Source organism: Guillardia theta (genome assembly GCF_000315625.1).
Source record: "Guillardia theta CCMP2712 unplaced genomic scaffold GUITHscaffold_51, whole genome shotgun sequence".
Taxonomy (NCBI): domain Eukaryota; class Cryptophyceae; order Pyrenomonadales; family Geminigeraceae; genus Guillardia; species Guillardia theta.
The window spans coordinates 289,055-306,275 of NW_005434623.1; the positions used below are offsets into that span (position 1 = coordinate 289,055).

The 17,221-nt window shown below is 54.2% G+C and overlaps 4 protein-coding genes across 4 annotated transcripts; 2 read left to right on the top strand and 2 right to left on the bottom strand.

The window, feature by feature from the left end:
* Window positions 1–1,400: 1,400 nt before the first annotated feature.
* On the bottom strand, window positions 1,401–4,593 carry GUITHDRAFT_141069 (hypothetical protein; the record flags this gene model as incomplete). The annotated part of the gene is made up of 7 exons (XM_005829589.1): window positions 1,401–1,547; window positions 1,675–1,784; window positions 2,063–2,094; window positions 2,305–2,387; window positions 2,657–2,755; window positions 3,101–3,989; window positions 4,226–4,593. 7 exons carry the CDS (start codon window positions 4,591–4,593, stop codon window positions 1,401–1,403), a joined length of 1,728 nt encoding a protein of 575 aa, XP_005829646.1.
* Window positions 4,594–5,582: 989 nt separating this feature from the next.
* On the top strand, window positions 5,583–9,929 carry GUITHDRAFT_164070 (60S ribosomal protein L22, PPC-targeted). The gene is made up of 18 exons (XM_005829660.1): window positions 5,583–5,690; window positions 5,749–5,832; window positions 5,893–5,998; window positions 6,095–6,507; window positions 6,568–6,649; window positions 6,699–7,163; window positions 7,394–7,417; window positions 7,665–7,775; window positions 7,821–7,871; window positions 7,998–8,084; window positions 8,248–8,301; window positions 8,410–8,463; window positions 8,620–8,676; window positions 8,799–8,822; window positions 8,883–8,969; window positions 9,023–9,167; window positions 9,327–9,457; window positions 9,572–9,929. Exons 1-18 carry the CDS (start codon window positions 5,623–5,625, stop codon window positions 9,869–9,871), a joined length of 2,343 nt encoding a protein of 780 aa, XP_005829717.1. The 5' UTR covers window positions 5,583–5,622; the 3' UTR covers window positions 9,872–9,929.
* A 145-nt stretch (window positions 9,930–10,074) lies between these two features.
* On the bottom strand, window positions 10,075–12,012 carry GUITHDRAFT_73712 (hypothetical protein; the record flags this gene model as incomplete). The annotated part of the gene is made up of 11 exons (XM_005829590.1): window positions 10,075–10,182; window positions 10,232–10,285; window positions 10,465–10,590; window positions 10,638–10,700; window positions 10,853–10,892; window positions 10,941–11,002; window positions 11,049–11,130; window positions 11,317–11,405; window positions 11,464–11,538; window positions 11,734–11,882; window positions 11,931–12,012. The coding sequence occupies 11 exons, from the start codon at window positions 12,010–12,012 to the stop codon at window positions 10,075–10,077; spliced, it is 930 nt and encodes a 309-aa protein (XP_005829647.1).
* Window positions 12,013–14,377: 2,365 nt separating this feature from the next.
* On the top strand, window positions 14,378–16,016 carry GUITHDRAFT_164072 (hypothetical protein; the record flags this gene model as incomplete). Its single annotated transcript, XM_005829591.1, has 10 exons — window positions 14,378–14,383; window positions 14,447–14,560; window positions 14,611–14,699; window positions 14,748–14,864; window positions 14,918–14,963; window positions 15,015–15,206; window positions 15,346–15,435; window positions 15,484–15,588; window positions 15,649–15,726; window positions 15,771–16,016. 10 exons carry the CDS (start codon window positions 14,378–14,380, stop codon window positions 15,858–15,860), a joined length of 927 nt encoding a protein of 308 aa, XP_005829648.1. The 3' UTR covers window positions 15,861–16,016.
* Window positions 16,017–17,221: the final 1,205 nt, after the last annotated feature.

Genomic DNA, 17,221 nt, shown 5'->3' on the forward strand with positions numbered 1-17,221 from the left:
CCTCCTCCCCCTCCTTCTCCTCCTTCTCCTCCTTCTCCTCCTTCTCTTCCTCCTACTTCCTGCCCTACACGTCCAAGTCCTCCTCTCTCTTGACCTTTTCTTCCCTCTCGATGTTTCTTCCCCCATCCCCAATACTTGCTTCACTTGTTTCACTTGCTTCACTTGCTTCACATGCTTCACTTGCTTCCCTTGCTTCACTTCTTTCTCTTCCTCCTCTGATCGTTCGCTCCCTCTGTCCTCGCATTTTCTATTTTCTTAACTGCCATGTGACATCGCGGCGCAGCTATGTGCTCTATCGCTTCAAAGGAAGACTTCATGAGGTGAATTGCTGTTGTTTCTCCTCCCTCTCGCCCCTTCCCTCCTGCCCCCTCCCCCCTCTCTTCTCCCTCCTCCCCCTCGCCTCCTCCCTCCTTTCCTCTCGCATATCCTCCCCTCCCCTCCTCTCCTCTCCTCTCCTCTCCCCTCCCCTCCTCTTTTCTCTCTGCCTCTCTTGTTTCGTATTCACCATTCCTCTTGCTCCCACTTCCCCCTCTCCTCCCCTTCCTCTTCTCCTCCCTTTCTCTTCTCCTTCCTCCAGGTGCTCGGCCACGACAACGAGCCTCTTACAATTCCCCTTCAACGTGATCTCCTCCCTGAGCACAGCAGCAGGTGAAGCTCTTCCCCCTCCCCCCCACTTCCTCCCCGTCCCTTCCTCGCTCTCCTTTTCTCCCTCCTCTTCTTCAAGCCTGTCTTCTACTCAGTCCTTCATGCTCTCATCATTCGCTTGTCCCTTTCCATCACCGTCAACTCCTCATCCCTCCCTTCCCCTCCTCCATCTCCACCGCCTCCTCCTCCTCTCCTTCGTCTTCTGACTTCTTCGTCAGGGTGGTCAACAGCAACCTGGTCATCCAGCCTTCCCTGTACTGTTCTCCCTCCCCGCTTGCTTCTCTGACCCTCCTCCAGCCCCCCTCGTGCCTCCTCCACCCGCTCCTCCAGTGCGACCAAGTCGGACAAGTGAGTTTGAGGAGGAAGCAGACAGCAAGTAAACTCTCGTTGCTCCTGCTGTGCTGTCGTACTCAAACCACCCTCCATGATGGAGAGCAGGAGAGGTGAAGGAGGGAAAGAAGAGAAGAGAAGGGGGGGAGGAAGGCGAGGAGGAGGAGGAGGAGGAGAAGGAGAAGGAGAAGGAGAAGGAGAAGGAGGAGGAGAGAAGAGGAGAGAGGAGGAGAGAGGAGGAGGGACGTGAAGGAGGAGGTGAAGGAAGTATTGAAGGAAGCGTTCCTGTACCTTCTCCCCAAAACGATGGCAATATCCGCTCAGCTTTAAAAAATTCAAAGATACAAAGACAGAGTCGAAGAGGCGGAGGAGGACCGGGCGGGAGAGGAGGAGGAGGAGGAGGAGGAGGAGGAGGAGGGAGGTAGCTACATGGAGGAGGCATAGTTGCGCATGAGCTTGCGAGAGAGCGTCTCGTAGATCTCGCTCAGGGCGACCTCAGCCATGGTGAAGGAGAGGAGGACGACGATACAGCTGATGAGGAAGGAGTTGTTGAGACGACATGTCTTCGTGTCCTGCACAGGAAAGAGATGAGAGCGGGAAGGCGAGGGTTACATGGACATCGAAAAACAATCATGGATCGTGCGTGGGGAGGAAAAGGAAGAGGAGAAGCGAGGGAGGAGGAGGAGGAGGAGGAGGGACCTGATCCAGCTCGTGGAAGTAGAATTGCTCGCAGTCAGGATCGACGCAAGTATTCATGGGAGCATAGAAGGTCTGCGCTCCTCGACACGTCACTGGCTTCGAGCAGACACCTGCAAGGGAGCATGAGAACCAGTGGAAGGCTCGCAGCAGCAGAAGGAAGAGTGATTGTGGTGGTAGTAGTAGCAGTAGGAGGAAGAGGAGGATGAGAGGAGGAGGAGGATGAGAGGAGGAGGAGGATGAGAGGAGGAGGAGGAGGAGGAGAAGGAGGAATAAGATGCGGAGCAGGCCTATGTTGAAGGAGGCGGAGGAAGGGACAAGAAGGTAGGGGGGGAGAAGGGAGGAAGAGGACGGCGATGGAGAGAAGGGAAACAGAGAGCGAGCAGGTGACCTATCTCAGCATAGGTAGTGGAGTCGAAGGTCCTAGATAAAGTTCAGATGGAAAACTAGAAAGACGAAAAGAAAGACGAGGGCAAAAACAACATGAGGCTAAAGGAGTTGGAGAAGCGAGGAATAAGCGCAACGTAAAGAGGAGAGAGGCATAATAGAAGGTTGCAGAGCAGGGAGAGGAAGAGGAAGGTAGAAGGTAGAGAGAGGGAACACGATTGGCAATGGCGCAGGAGAGGAACCAACATTTTGTTCTTCATCCCAACCGACATCGCTCTCATGTCAAATGAAGTAAAGAGATTTCTAAGAGCTAGCGTGCCAAACGAAATCTGACACGATCGTTAGACAAGTGGGAGAAGCGAGGTAAGAAACAAGGTGCGCAAGCATGAAAATGCGTCAAACAACGGGAAGATCGAGTCAAATGTCTGCTGTTTCAAAAACAAGAGCAAAGGAGAAGATTGTGAACGAGGAAAGGAAGAGGAAGGGGGAGAGAGATGCAGGAGAACGAAGGACAGGATGGGGTGAGGGGAGGTTTGTTGTGAGAGAAAGGAGGGAGAGGAGGAAGGGGAGGTGAAGAGGAGCTCGATGGAGGATGGACCTTAGGGAAGTAGAGGAGATCTTTGATCTGCTCTGTGCGGTACATGGCGATCGAGTCGGCCGGGTTGAGACAGACCCTCGGCTTCCCGCTAGGTCGATCCTGCAGGAGATGCGTTAGGAGGACGGAGATAAGGAGGATGCGAAGGAGTGGGAGAGGGGAGGAAGGAGAGGTAGAAGGAAGCTCGGGAGAACGAACATTGACTTGAAGAATTCAAAGAGGGCGGAAAGGAAATTATGGTAATGGTGGAGGAAGAGGAAGAGGAAGAGGAAGAGGAAGAGGAAGAGGAGGTGGTAGTTGTGGTTGTGGTGGTGGTGGAGGTGGAGGAGGAGAGGCAGGAAGAGCGAGAGAGAGTGAGAGGAGGAAAGCAGTGGAGGGGCGGAATGGAAGAGGAGCAACTTAGAGAGGGGAGCAGGAGGATGACGAGGAGGAGAAGGGAGCAGATACGTTGATCATAAGCGAGGCCAGCGGGAGGAAGAGGAGAGGGCCGTCCTCGCTCATCCTGAAAGAGAGGACAGGTAAATCCTCCTCCTTCATCCCCTCCCGCAGGTAGCAGATGGTCAGGTTCTTCGACTCCGTGCATGCCGAGTTTGCGCAGTCGGTGAAGTCGAACCTGGGGACGAGCTCGGGGCCACAATTGAGAGCCGGGGTCCAGCTGACGACCATGTCGAACAGCTCCTGGGGGAGGGAGAGGCAGGCGGCGCCGGTGTCGACCATGGCGGTCCAGTGGGAGCTGATGTTGTCGAAGAGGTCGACCCCACAGAGCTGGAGGTGGAAGATCTCGAGGGAGTGGAAGGCGTAGCGGAGGTTGTAGGAGGAGGAGGAGAGGATCGCGATCGGCTGCGTCTCGCTCCACTGCAGGTCCCCCCACCCTCCTGCTGGGGCACCCAGGTGCATCCAGCTGTCCTCCTTAGGGTCGTTGAGGTCCAACGAGAAGATTCGGGGCATCCAGCTCGGCCAGGAGCTGAGAAGAGGAGGGAAGGGAGTCTCGCACTTGGACTCTCCCTGCCCGGGGTCGCAGACGTGATAGAAGAGGCCGAGCGTGCCCTGAGTGTTGTTCCAGTAGCGGAGCTTGTAGAGGTCCGTGGACGTGTCGTTGACGATGCAGATGTCGGTCCTGATGGGGAGAAAACCTGAGGAGCTCGAGGAGGATAGATCCTTCAGCTGAACGTCTTCCCACGCAAGCTCACACATCGCCTCTGCCTTGTACCCGTCTATCAGCAGCGCCTCCTTGCAGTAGGCCCCCGGGTGACCGGGCTGGTCATACTGACACTCGTGGTTGACTCGCTGCCCCAGCCCCTCCACGTTGAACTTGAAGGACTTGGATTTTTGGTAGCTGCCAGTGCCGTTATGGAGCGCGAAGGGGGAGGGAGAGGCAAGGGGGGGGGGCAGAGAACGAGGAAGGGGAGGATTAATCGGAGGGATTGAGAAGAGGCGAGGAGAGGGAGAAAGAAGGCAACAAGGTGAAGGAGGAGACCGGAGGAAGGAAAGAACTAAACAGAGAGCAGAAGAGCAAGGAGGAGCAGGGGAGAGGGAAGGGGAGGATGAAAGAGTAAATGCAGCGGGACTCACTTGTAGCAAGAAAGCCCCCCGATCGCATGGTTGTACTCGCTACTGTCCTTGCTGCACTCCACACTGCCGAAGATGACGATGTCACCTGATCCCGTGTCTACAATGAGACGAGCGGTCTGGGCCGTGCTCGAGTTGCTGTCGTACCCTAGCTGAATGTCCACCATGTAGTGTTTGCCGTGTGAAGTAGCGTAGAGGGGGATGGAATGGTTGAATGCTCCTAGCGGACTCGAGGGCCTCCCAAAGTTTTCCATGGCTGCACTTCGAGCATCAGGGGTCGGGGGTCTGGGAGCGACATGTAGGGATGGGTCGTCCTGAGCACAGGCGGCCAAAGTTGCAAGTAAGACGATCAAAAATGCCCGTAGCAGCATGCTGCAATGGTTGCGATGAGCCCTTGAGATGCCCTTACACGGCCATGCTCAGCACTAGACTGCAAAAGTGTTACTCCTTGCAGACAGTCAAAGGAAGCATCTGCACGCTTCGGAGGTCTATCTACTCCTATGGCTCGAGCAGCTGTTTCGCTTCTTGCTTTTCTGAACTACTTCCGACCTGGTTCGCGATTTTCATCACACAAAACCTGAGCGCACAGGCAACATTGCACATCAGTCTCCACGTGCATACATACAGACAATCAAGTCTTGCAAGCATCCTGCTATCTATCCTAGTCCTCCGCTTGGCTCTCATTTGCAAACTCATGCGAAAACAAAATGTCACAAGACACACTCTTTCGTACACCAGTAAGTTGTTCTTCTGACTACCATCTTCTCAGTCTCATATTCCACCATTCTTGCGGGCCTCGTTCTTCCTCCCTCCCTCCCTCTTTCGTCCTCCCTTGCCCTTCGGTCCTTTCTCCATCTCCTAGTGTCCTCCGCCATCTTCGACTACCCACAGCCAGCCATACCCACATACCCCCATCTAACCACCCTGGTGTTGAGGGTCACTACCCCTACCCACCTCTTGGATACTCAAATACCCACCCATCAATAGACTGTTGGGGGATGAGGGCAACATGTTGTGGGCTGATATGGGCTGTGGGCTCTACTACCGAAATAGATCTGGCGCCGTAGCATGGGAGACGCGAAGTTTGGAGTAGGAGGCGGAGGACGAGGAGGACGAGGAGGAGGCAGAGGAGGAGACTTTGTGGGTCGAGAGATGGCAGAACCTTGATGCGTTGTCACCCATCCGCAATCGATACAGTTGAGCTTCAGAGAAGAGGGCCTGAGGAAATGCCAGAACAATCTAGCTGATTGAGCTGTTGTGTGTAGAAAGACGGTTGCAAACATCAGGGGAGGAATTGGTTGGTTCTCAATGCTCTCGTCTTGAAAATGTTTCTTGGATGTGCGTTGCTCTGACGTTCTTCCAAGGGTACGTTCCCAGTCGATCCGACCGAGGAGAGGAGTATGCCCGTACAGGAGCAGACTCGGAGAAGGAATGTTGCGCTGGTGGTGCTCTCGAGTGCTCTAGCCATGTGAGATGTCCTCCTTTCATCAATTCTTGATGATGTTCTAACCTCCTCCTCACATCAGCATCGCTCTGGCAGCTGTGGAGCATGAAAGGGTCAAGGTGGCAGAAACAGGCACTTCGGTGTTGTGTGGGACGCTCTTCTCATGGTGCGTCTTTCCTGTCAGCTCCTCTCCTCGGTTCTTCACTACTAACGAGGATCTCACCAGCCTGGACAACCTTGACACCGGCTCGAGGTATCATGCTCTTGAACACAGAATGGTCAAGTCACGTGCGAGCGCTCTGCTCGCATCTGAGAAAGGTTGCCATGGCAAGGTGAGCCTCCCTCCTGCTCGTCCTGTTGTTTGTATCAATATCTCTTGTTCGTCTCTTGATCTTGTTATGTCATCCTGGGCTGACCCCCTCACGCAGGGCTGTCTCATGTCGCAAAGGAACTCCAAGCCTTCCGACAAGAAGTCGGCAGTTGAGACGCTCAACGGGTTCAACATCTTCGACTTTGGTGGGGAGGCTCAGGACTCTGTGCTGCCTCGCTCGAAGATCGAAGAGTACCAGCAGCCTGGTGACGTCGAGGGCGACGTGGCCGTGGACGCTTCCGCCACGACTCCCTTCGCCGACCTTGTAGGGCACGACAGAATTGTTCCCTTCACCGAGCACGGGCGATTCTTGCAGCCCGGCGACGTCCCTGGCGACGTTCCTGATCGCCACCACGAGACGGGACCGTTCTCTATCTTCGGACTGTTCAAGGATGAGGACGAGAACCTGCTGACAGGAGAGACTGTTGAGCAAGCCTGCTGCCGCTGCATCCCTGGAGCTCCTGACTACCGGTGAGGGCGACTGCTCCTACTATCCGTCCTCCCAACATGATTAATTTTGGTGTCGTTCAGCGAGTCGCTTCCTCAGTCCAGCAGCACAGGTGGGAATGTGTTTGCCAACTGGTTCAGCTACCCCTCCTCCACTGCGCACGAGGTTCGTTCTCCTTCATAGACCTTCTTCTCGATCACTGCAATGCTGATAGGAGAGGAAGGGAGGCCATGGGGAGAAGGTCAAATCAGAGCGCAAGGGTCCCAATGAGGAGGCGAAACCTGCTCAGGAGGGAGCGGCGGCGAGCTCAGGAGCTACGCCGTCTCCTGCAACTGACTTCCCTGTTGTCGAAGCGTTCCCCCTTGTGGAAGCTCAACCCGCAGACGTCTCGCCCTCTCCTTCCAACTCCAACTCCACGGCCGCCCGGAGGCTCTTGCAGGCTGTTCAGAGGGCCCACGGTGCCCGGCTCACGATCCTCAAGGAAGGGTACATGCTCGTTCATATCCCAGTGACGGCGAAGCCCGGAGAGTACTACAAGGCCATGACGCCGTCGGGGGAGACGTGGGCGTTCAAGGTTCCCGACGTCCTGCCTCCGAACCGGATCGTCAAGGTTCACATGCCGGACCTGAGTTCTGCCCCTGCCCACATGGCTGTGAGGAGCAAGAGGATGTCGTTGCAGGTGGGAGATAGTGTCTCTCGTTGCCCTCCGATGCCTGTCTGCTTGTTTCCACTTTTTCCTCGTCCTCTTCATCCCCTCCTCTATCAATCTCTCCGATTTTCATCACCGTCATTGTTCTTCATGCTTCTTTCCATCATGTTTTTTCTTGTCTTTCTCCTTCTTGCTTCGTTCTTCTTTCTTTCTTGTTCCCCCTCTATGCCATGTAGCTTCTCACGAGTTGTGCGATGCAGGAAGTCAACTCCTCTTCCAATGAGGTCAGATTGCTGTCCCATCTCCAGATCCTTTTCGTCCTCTTTTGTCGGCCACTGCGCTCTTGCGAATATTAACAAGATCTCACATCCTCATCCTCCTGCTCCTGCTCCTGCTCCTGCTCCTGCTCCTGCTCCTGCTCCTGCTCCTGCTCCTGCTCCTGCTCCTGCTCCTGCTCCTGCTCCTGCTCCTGCTCCTGCTCCTGTTCCTTCTGTTTCCTTGAGCTGAAATTGACATTTTGAGTTTTCACAGACAGAGATTATCGTTCCCCCGCTCGGTGGCAACGCCTCAATGGAGGGCAACGAGACTGCCGAGTCGCCTGCTCCCGAGCAAGGCGCCGAGCCTGGAGCGGCGGAGGAAGATGTCTTGCATGTTCCTCCTCCCTCGTCTCTTGATCCGCTTCCACAGAGACCGATGGAGCCTTCCTTCCCTCCTCCGAGCATGAAAGCGAAGTCCAATGTGAGCAACAGAGAAGGCGGAGCAGGGGGAAAGGAAGGGAGGGGGACGGGTGCTTGGTGGGTGAGGTGGCTTGAGTGGGGGGGGGGGGGTTTGGGGAGGGCTTGTATCTGATTTGTTGGGATGTAGGAGCCGTGCTGCATGTGCCCCTTATACGACGAGAAAACGGGAGAGATTGAAGGCTGGTTGTCAGATGCCCCGCGGGACGAGCTGAAGGTAAGAGGAGGAGGTGAGAGCAGCAGGGAGATGAAGGAATTTGACCCGGGGGAAGAGGAGATGGGGATGGGGAGTCATGAAAGGAAATGGAGGAGAAGTAGAGGGAGAATAGGAGAGTGGAATGGGAACTTGCATTTTTTTTCATTGGGTTGACTGAGTACAGGCTGCACGGAAATACTTGTATGTGGCCAGGGCCATCGCTGTAAGGGACGAGGAGGTGAAAAGTGGAGAAGAGAAGGTGGCGGGGGCGGAGGCGGGGGGATGGGGGATAGAGGGTAGAGAAAAGGAAAACTGGATTGTCAGGGGATCTGATGCAGTTCGTTAGGTGAACAAGCAGCTGAATGGGTCGACGATTCACTGGGAGGGAATGTTTCCTTCGGTGAGAGACAAGGAAAAGAGGATAAGGAGGCAGGGAGGAGGGTGTGGTGGCGGTAGTGGTGATGGAGTTGGAGGAAGTGAGGGGACGAGGGAGGAAAAAAACAGAGGAAAGAGGGAGGAGAAGAAAGAGATCTTTTTGGGCTGACAGGATCGATAGCGGAAGTACGCCTGCTGCCGTCTTGAACTACCGTGCTGCTATGAAGAGATGGAGGAGGTAAACATACTGTGATGGAGGGAGTGTAGGGCGAGAGGGAAAGGGGAGAAGGAAAAGGAAAAAGGGGAGGGAGGGATGAACAGGGGAGACTTTGTGAAAATCTGATTCCGAATTGCGTGCAGGGAGAAAACAGCACGTCATCTGAGGTTCACAGCGAGGAGGAGGAGGAGGAGGAGGAGGAGGAGGTTGACTCTAGAGTCTTGCAGGAAATTGAGTCCGAGCAAACAGCTGAGGACAATACGACCGTTACAGACGAGAATCGAGCGATGACAGGAGGGAACGAGACAGATATGGTGAGGAGATGTTGGCGGAGAAGGGTGAGGAGGGTGATATTCGTTGTGTGCAGCCTGCTGTAGGTATGAGCAACGGTACTTCCAACGCCAGTGTCTCCTCGAACGCGAGTTTGTCAGGCGAGTCATCAGCCCCTGAAATCGTGATTGGAGCGGAGAATGTGACTGGAACAGTGCGCGTTGAAAGATGGGAGAGGGGAGGTGTGGGCGGGTGTCTGGAGGATGAGAAGACAAGCGAGGGGCAGGGAGGGAGTGTTTGGGCCTGTGATGAGGATGGGACCTCAAGGTGGTGATGCAGAACGGAGAAGAGGAAGAAGTGAAGAGGAGGGAAGGGAGGGCGCTGACGACATTGCGTTGCAGTGGACCATGCGATGTCCTTCCAGCATCTCTCCCAGGCGCTTCGTCACTTTATGAAGTCGAAACTTCATGCAGCCAAGAAGGCAGAGCAGCAGGGGAAGGGGAAGAAGTTGATGTCTGACCAGGCGCGCAAGGTGAGACAGTCAAAGAAGGAGGGGAGGGGAGAGGAATGGGTAGAGAGGATGAGGAGGGTGGGGGAAGTGGAGTGAGGAGGGGATTGTCTTAGATTTTGCTCATCCTTGTCTCAGATCGTCAAGATAGTCAAGCAGCAAGCCGTCAAGTCGCATCCGCAGTCTCCTCTGCCTGTCGTTGCCAGCAAGAGCAGAGCAGCAGGGGCTTCTCTGCCCGTCCGTCCCGCTGCTCCAACCGCCAAGTCCTCGTCCTCGTCCTCTCCCCATCCCTCCCGCCTCTCGCCCCTTGCCAAGATCGTCAGGGCCAAGTTGTCGAAACTCCCTCCTGCTGAGGTGGCTCCAGTAGCTGCTGCTGCTGTTCCCGTCAAAGGGATTGCAAGACCGGTACAAGCAATTGCAGCTCCCATGAAGAAATGAATCTGATCGAACGAGGAGGAGGAGGAGTGAATGTATTAATAAAGGTACGGCCAAGGGGACTGCGAGGAGCTTTCATTTCATGCTGTGCCCTCATCCCACCAGCCATGTTCATATCCTCGTCCTAGTCCTTCAGCTATTCCCTTCCTCTTTCTCTTCTCCATCTGCTCACCCCCAGCCTCCTGCTTCCTCCTCCCTCCTTCCCTCTACGTTGCTCCAAACTCAGACATCCACTTGCGATGCTTCGCAATATCCTCTGCTCCTACTGACTTGCTGATCTTCTTGAGCGCCTCGTGGAAGTCCGCCATGGTCACCTGCCCCCCAGTCAGCCTCCTTCTCTCCTCTTGTCGTTGCAGGAGCAACCGGCTCCTTGACTGTGTCGTAGTTGAGGTTCTTGAGATCCTCGAGCGAGAGCCCCTGAGCCGCGCGTTCAGGAACAGATAGAGCGAGCGAGAGAGCAGGCAAGGAGGGAGGGAGGAGACGATGGTAGACGAGGAGCGTGAAGGGGCAGGAAATCAGCCGAAAGCGAGCTTGAAAGCGTTGGGCTTTGGGAGGAGCCGATGGTAAGGGGGGGGGGGGGGAGCAAATCGTATCACCGCGGTGATTCTCCTCATGGACATCATGGAGGCATCGCGGCAGATATTGGTGATGTCAGCACCCGAGTACCCCTCCGTCTTCCTCGCGAGCTCCTTGATGTCGAGGTCTTCGCCCAACTCGATGCCCTGGGGAAGCATTCTGAGCGGAGGAGAGAGAAGAGTCTGAACGTTACGTGCAGATTGATCTCGAACAGGGCCGGTCGCGCGTCTTCGTCAGGGAGGGGGATGTAGATGCGCTGCAGTGAGATGCTCAGGTGTAGAAACAGGCAGGGGAGAGAGAGGGGGAGGAGATACAGCAAGTTGGCGAGGAGGAGAGGAGTGGGCGAGCAGGAAAGAAGTTGGGACGAGGATTCAGAAGGGAGAGCGAGAGGATGGGGAGAGAAGGAACCTTTTCCAGCCTCCTCCTCATTGCTTCGTCCAACTCCCACCTATCAGCTGAAGTTTAACGGAAATCCTGTGAGATTTGCAGAACTCACGGGAAGTTGGTAGCTGCGAGGACTATGACAGTCTTGGGTTTGCTTCCCTCCTCAGCCCCTGACTGCACGGAAGCGATGAGAGCAGGGCAAACATAGGGGCTGACCTACTTGTACTGTGTTCATTCCATCCATTTGAGTGAGAAACTCGCTTTTTATCCTTCTCGATGCTTCATGCTCGTTCCCAGAACCTCTGATGAAGCTTCTTGAGACGGCAGAGGTTGCAGCTATAGAGAGAGATGGCAGGGAAGAGTTGGAGAACAGAGACAAGAGTCGAGGAATTGGGATCGAGGTATACAGGGCTATAGATGCAAGGAGAGAAAGAAACAGGAGACGTGCAAAGAGGGTGAAGCAACAAATCAAACACTGGATGGATCACCTTGCCGAGCAAAGAGCATCAATCTCGTCGATGAAGATTGTAGAAGGAGCAAAGTGTCTTGCCATTTCGAACAGGAGACGGACGAGTTTCTTGCACGCAGCGTCAAGAGCGAGTGAAGTTGTGGGGAGGCAGCAGGCACTTTCTAACCTCCGACTCTCCTCTGTACTTGGAAGCAAGTGTAGAGGTTGAGATGTTGAAGAATGTTGTGTCGCACTCAGTTGCCTGTTTTCAAACGATTTCAGTCAGTCCAGCCAGCCAAGAATCCCCGGTACTAGAAGGAAAAAGATTCGACGGGAAGGTGTATGGCTGATGTAAATGTTCATCCCACGTGCACAGACAGACAGATTGAAACAGAAGAAAAGAAACAAGACATCCCATCATGCGAATTTTGACACTGATTTCATCATTCCTACTCACCACTGACTTTGCCAGCAGCGTTTTGCCAGTACCAGGAGGGCCGAACATCAAAACTCCTTTCCAAGGCCTTCGAATCCCTTGGAAGTACTCGGGCATGTACAAGGGAAGAATGATAGCTTCCTTGAGCAGCCTTTTCGCTTCTTCCAACCCTTCCGACACCAAGTCAGTTTGTTCTGACTGAACCTTGGATGCGATACCCGCTATCGAGTCGAATGAGACTCCAGGGTTTGAAATCATGATATCTCGCTCAAGATACTCTACCAAGCTCTTGTCCTCCATGCTCGGAGGAAGGAACCGAGGCTTCCCTCCTGACACGGGGGTTTCCAAACTCTGCGCTAGCGGTCACTTGCGAAACGAGGACGTTGCTCATCTAGTCAGTCGATTTTCAGTTGAATACCTCATTCTTCTTCATCCCATGGCGCCAAGGTCGAGAGCGATCCTCTTCACCTGTTACTGCAGGTGCTTGTCAGTGACTTGTCTGCTGAGAGTTGATTATCACAACCTTTTCTAGTTGTGCTGACTTGATTCTTCGTACGATTTACAGGAGGTCGTGCTCTCGCAGGTTGGTTGACTTTGCCCTGAACAAGTTCATCAAGGAAACAGAAGACAATCATTCATCAGCTCACAGCGTTGTCTCGTCTGTTTGCCCATGCCGGCATATCGTCCATACCACCATTCCGAAAGTTCGCGCTAAGCGAGTTCGACCGTTTCAAATCTTCTTGCCAGCTCGACTGATAGTCATCGGAGTCGTCGTTTCTGAACGCCCCATCATTGCTCGACAGCTCGCTGCAACATTCCAATCACTTCTGGTTTTGATGAGCGAGGATTTATGGAAGGCCATATGCCATGAGACGAGCTCAGCCAACGGCAGGACAAGGAGGACGGAAAGACAAGATGTACTTGCTGTCTAGCGAGTGGCTCCGAGCTCCTAGTTGAGGATGACCCCCAGTAGGCTCCTGTCACACTCTGAATCAGATATGGGACAAATCTGCGCTTATAATGATGATGATGGTGGTGGTGGTGATGGTGATGATGATGATGATGATGATGATGATGATGATGATGATGATGATGACGATGATGATGATGATGATGATGATGATGATGATGATGATGATGATGATGATGATGATGATGATGATGACGATGATGATGACGATGATGATGATGATGACGATGATGATGATAATGGAGATGATGATGGAGATGGAGATGATGATGATGATGATGACGACGACTAGGGGTACCTTGTAAGAGGCAAGACATTCGCCAAGGTTCTTGACGAGGCTCGCTTCGGCAACCAGCGCCTCCTTCATCATACTCCAGGTGCCATAGACCTCGTGATCGAGCTCGTTCTTCATCCTCTGATTCATTTGGGCAAGGAGCCTGCAGAAATCATCGCCGATTCAACCCTCCTGGCTCATTGAGGCTCAATATTCTTGCTCACCCATCGTACAGCATCAGAGATTCATCATACCGCCCCTCCATGCATCCTCCCCTGACAGCAATCTTCAGATGGGCAGCTGCTAGAACATTTCTTACTCTCAAGCCCCCCCCCAACCCCCTCCTACTGACTCTACTCTAGATCCCAAGAACCGAGCGCATGGTTCCTCGTGTGCCTTCATATCCGTCCTTGTCTCTGAAACAACTCGAGCAATTCACCTTGCATGATCCACCGACTCCACAAACTCTTCCATGAACAGTCCCGCCATTTCACTGTTCAAAAGCGAGGCGGACCTCACTGGCACGATCGGTGCTGAGTGCCGTCGAGTCCAGTGAGGGCCCAGTCCCGGAGTCCGGGAGTCCGGCGAGTCCGGGCCCGCCGACTCACAGGCTCAGCTTGGCAGCCTGAGTCCGCTCGGATCCGGGCCCAGTGGGCATCCGATCTTCGCCTGCGGCACCGTGTCGGGTACCGGCCGCGGCGGACGGTACCGGTACAGCCGGGCATACGCAGGTCCGATCGGTGGCCCCGCCGCCCGGCGCCGCGGCGGCCCGGGCCACAGGGCCGCCCGGCCCGGTGAGTCGGCCCGGCACGGCCCGGCACTGAACTTCGGAACTTCGGAAGGAAGGCCGTCACGATAATTTCCGTCACGATACTGTCTCTCGGGGGATAGGTTTTAACTTAACTTTGAGGAAACGGCGCGCCTCAGGGCCGTATGTAAAGTTGAGGGGTTGAGTAAAATGGAGGATTTGACAACTTCGAAATTGTAGTAAAAGTATTTCAAGTTGCTCGGAGCGTTTTGAATACTCAGAGCGAAAAATTGAAGAGGGCTTGGGATCGAATCGAACATTCCACGACAGGTGCAGATTGGTGAAACTGTCTGAAATCATTTGAAAGTCGAGGGGTAGATTTGAAGATTATCCCGAGAAAATATGACCAGCCTTCTCTCGTGGATGAAGGCGCGGGAAGGGCGGCTGAACATTTTAGGAGAAAGAACGGAGATGTAGAGGAAGATATGTGGGCTGAAGATGTAGAGGAAGATATGTGGGCCAAAGGTGTAGATGCAGACTCTATACAAGTGGCAGGCATACGAGCAGCATCAGACTAGTGCGATGACGCAGAAGTTCTACTCCGATCGAACGATCAAAGCACGAACCAAATATTGTTCGTGCCCACCAACTTGTAGAAGAGAACCGCGTTGCAATGCTGGTGGTGCATACGCATATGGCATGTGCTGTATGCAGAAGCTCTTGCTCTATGTCGTGCTTTCAGCCTTCAGTCGGCCCTGATGGAATTCCTTTGCAGATGCCTGCAGATGCTGGAAATGAAGGGTTTTTCGAGGTCCCAGGCACTGACGGTGGTATCCTCAAGAAGATTCTCCGCGAGGTCTGCCATGCAGCCATTGAGTTTGTACCTGCATAACCAGGATACTGTAGGGAAAGGGGGACGCCACACCTGCTCCTGGGAACATGGTATCAGTGCACTACACAGGGACTTTGCAGTCGGATGGGTCCAAGTTCGACAGGTTTGAGGCTGGTGTTGATGACAGTGTCTCACGATCTTTTCTCCATAGCTCGAGGGACAGGCCTGGAACATTCGAGTTTCAAGTCGGGATCGGACAAGTGATCAAGGGCTGGGATCAGGGCATCGTGGGGATGAAGCGAGACGAGTTGTGCATCCTAAGATGCCGGTGTGGCAGTCGAGTTATGAGGCATCCTCCGATCCTGCTGACTACCCTGCTAGGTCTGACTATGCTTACGGTGCTTCTGGAAGCCCGCCCAAGATCCCTGTGAGTTACTGGAACGTGTACAAGACTGCGAATTGACCGTGCAATCGAAAGGGAGGAGCCACCCTTGACTTTGAGGTCGAGCTCTTCGATTGGTGGGAGAAGGAGAAGGACATCTGGGAGATGTCAACACAAGAGAAAGTTGAAAAGGCAGAAAAGTGCAAAGACGAAGGAAACACCAAGTTCAAGGCTGGACAGTTTGATTCCTCCATCGTGAGCTATGACAAGGGACTTTCATATGTAAAGGTGTCGCTTCCGTGACATCTATCTCTTCCATTCTGCTCACGAATTGATGCAATCTTTTCTTGTGTGCATTCTCTCTATTAGTTTCAGCCCCTTGACTACACAAAATGATTTAGTTGAAATGAGGCGTCCTTTGTGGCAGGACATCTTTGATGACGTTGGTGGAGGACTTCCCGAAGATGCTGTCCTTGCTCAGCCTGTTGCCGTTGCTCTCTCCCTCAATGTCGCACAGGTCAGAGTTTCCATTGGATGCTTGATGATGCTGAAGCTTGTGCGACAGGCCAAGTTGAAAGGCAATGGCGACCTCAAGTCAGCGATCGAGGATTGCAACTTTGTATTGAAGTTGGATCCAAGCAATACGAAAGCTTTCTTCCGCCGCGCTCAGGTGATGCTCTTGCAGCACCCTAATCTCTCCGGTGAGGTTGCGCTCACATCTGCTGCTCAGATCCACACCAAGAAAGCTGACTTCCAGAGCGCAAAGGGCGACTTGCAGAAGCTTCTTGAGATCGACCCCAAGAACTCCGTAAGATTCTGTGGACTCGCTCGTCAAATACTTATGTCGTCCAGGATGCCGAGGCAGAGCTCAAGCGCGTTACAGTCAATGAGGCCAAGGCCATGAAAGCGGAGAAGGCAATGTTCTCCAAGATGTTCTCGTAGGTCCCGGTGGGACACTTCGGATTGCCTCTTACGGCAGCGCTGTTCGAAATAATGGACTCTGGTCTGTCGCTGGTTTGAGGGAAGCCAAGATCATGCAGACGAAGGCAGAGTGTTTGATTTCGACGTCGTTGAGTTTTGAAACCTCCTCCAAACTTTGACTGTTGCAAACCTTCATGATGTGCGGCAGTGATTTACTAATTAATTGCCAAACTTGAAAGCCTGGTTGTCATCGCCCCGATCCGGCCAATCATGGAAGTCGACCGTGCTACATAACTTATCAATTTAATCTACTACGCCGCAAGACTGAGAGCCTGCGGACACTGCACGTCACTGCCAGGCTAGTACGATGGCAACTCAAAGACTGAGATGGCAGTCTGAGGGCGGGCCGCGCGGGCCTGGGCCGGGGGCTCAAGTTCGTTCGACCACTGTCACAAGTTGATTGAGGCCCCAGGGCTGGCGCTGTCACGCCCGGCCGTGGCACGAGGGACTCGGACTGACTCAGTGAGTCGCAGAACCCGGCCAACCGTCTACTAGCATGGCACCGCCCGGCGCCGGCGGGCCACTTGAAGTGGCCCGCCGGCGCCGGGCGGTGCCATTCAACCGTTGAACTTGGCCCAGTTACTGTGGCATCATAGTATCACGGTGCCTTTGGCATGATGATCCCGCTGACGGACCGTACCCGAGTCATTGTCACGGTTGCCGACCGTACTAGTGACCGTACTCTGACTCGCCCTGGCCGCTTGAAGGCTTCGCTAGCCAGTGTGGCAGTACGGCGGCACTGGCTCAGGCTGGCGGTAGCCCCCCGGCTGCCGCGAGGCCGGGCTGCACCGTCACTGATCCGATGACATCCGATGATCGGATGGCGCTCAAACTTGAGCAGTGAGTGATCATGAGTGCCCGTGGCGCCGGACTCGATCGCGGCGGCCCCGTGTGTCGGATGAATGTGATCAGAACGTGACTGGGAAATCTTCCGAAATGAATTTTCAAGTTTTGCCCCCCGCGGTTTGCCGCACTGCGGCATTGCCGTACAAATGGATCTTCAAGACGGTTTGTTGGTCCCCGTTGAAGGTCATCAGAAGGTATAGATGGTCAGGATATCGGTCTTAACTCGCACGTTCCCCGGGTCTCGTGCCTGGGGAACGTGACCTGGTCGTGCGGAAGGGGGGCCGGCACCAAAAATCAGGCGCACCTGTGCTGCCCTGCAGGAATGTTTACTATGTCTTCCTCGCTATGTTGAGTGCTGTCTTCAGAAGACTCTGAGGCGGACCGTATCCACTTTACCTTGCTGAGCCCGTAAACCGCAGCGTTTGGGGTAATAGCAAATGTCAGCATGGCCTCCCCTTGCCATACGTTGCTCTTTC

What these genes read in the sequence shown, in the direction of transcription:
- GUITHDRAFT_164070 (XM_005829660.1), top strand. Translation starts at nt 5,623, where the DNA reads ATGCCCGTACAGGAGCAGACTCGGAGAAGGAATGTTGCGCTGGTGGTG. An exon ending in TCGCTGTAAGGGACGAGGAG is followed by an intron (nt 8,302 to 8,409) that starts GTGAAAAGTGGA and finishes GCAGTTCGTTAG; the next exon opens with GTGAACAAGCAGCTGAATGG. An exon ending in TGAAAGATGGGAGAGGGGAG is followed by an intron (nt 9,168 to 9,326) that starts GTGTGGGCGGGT and finishes ATTGCGTTGCAG; the next exon opens with TGGACCATGCGATGTCCTTC.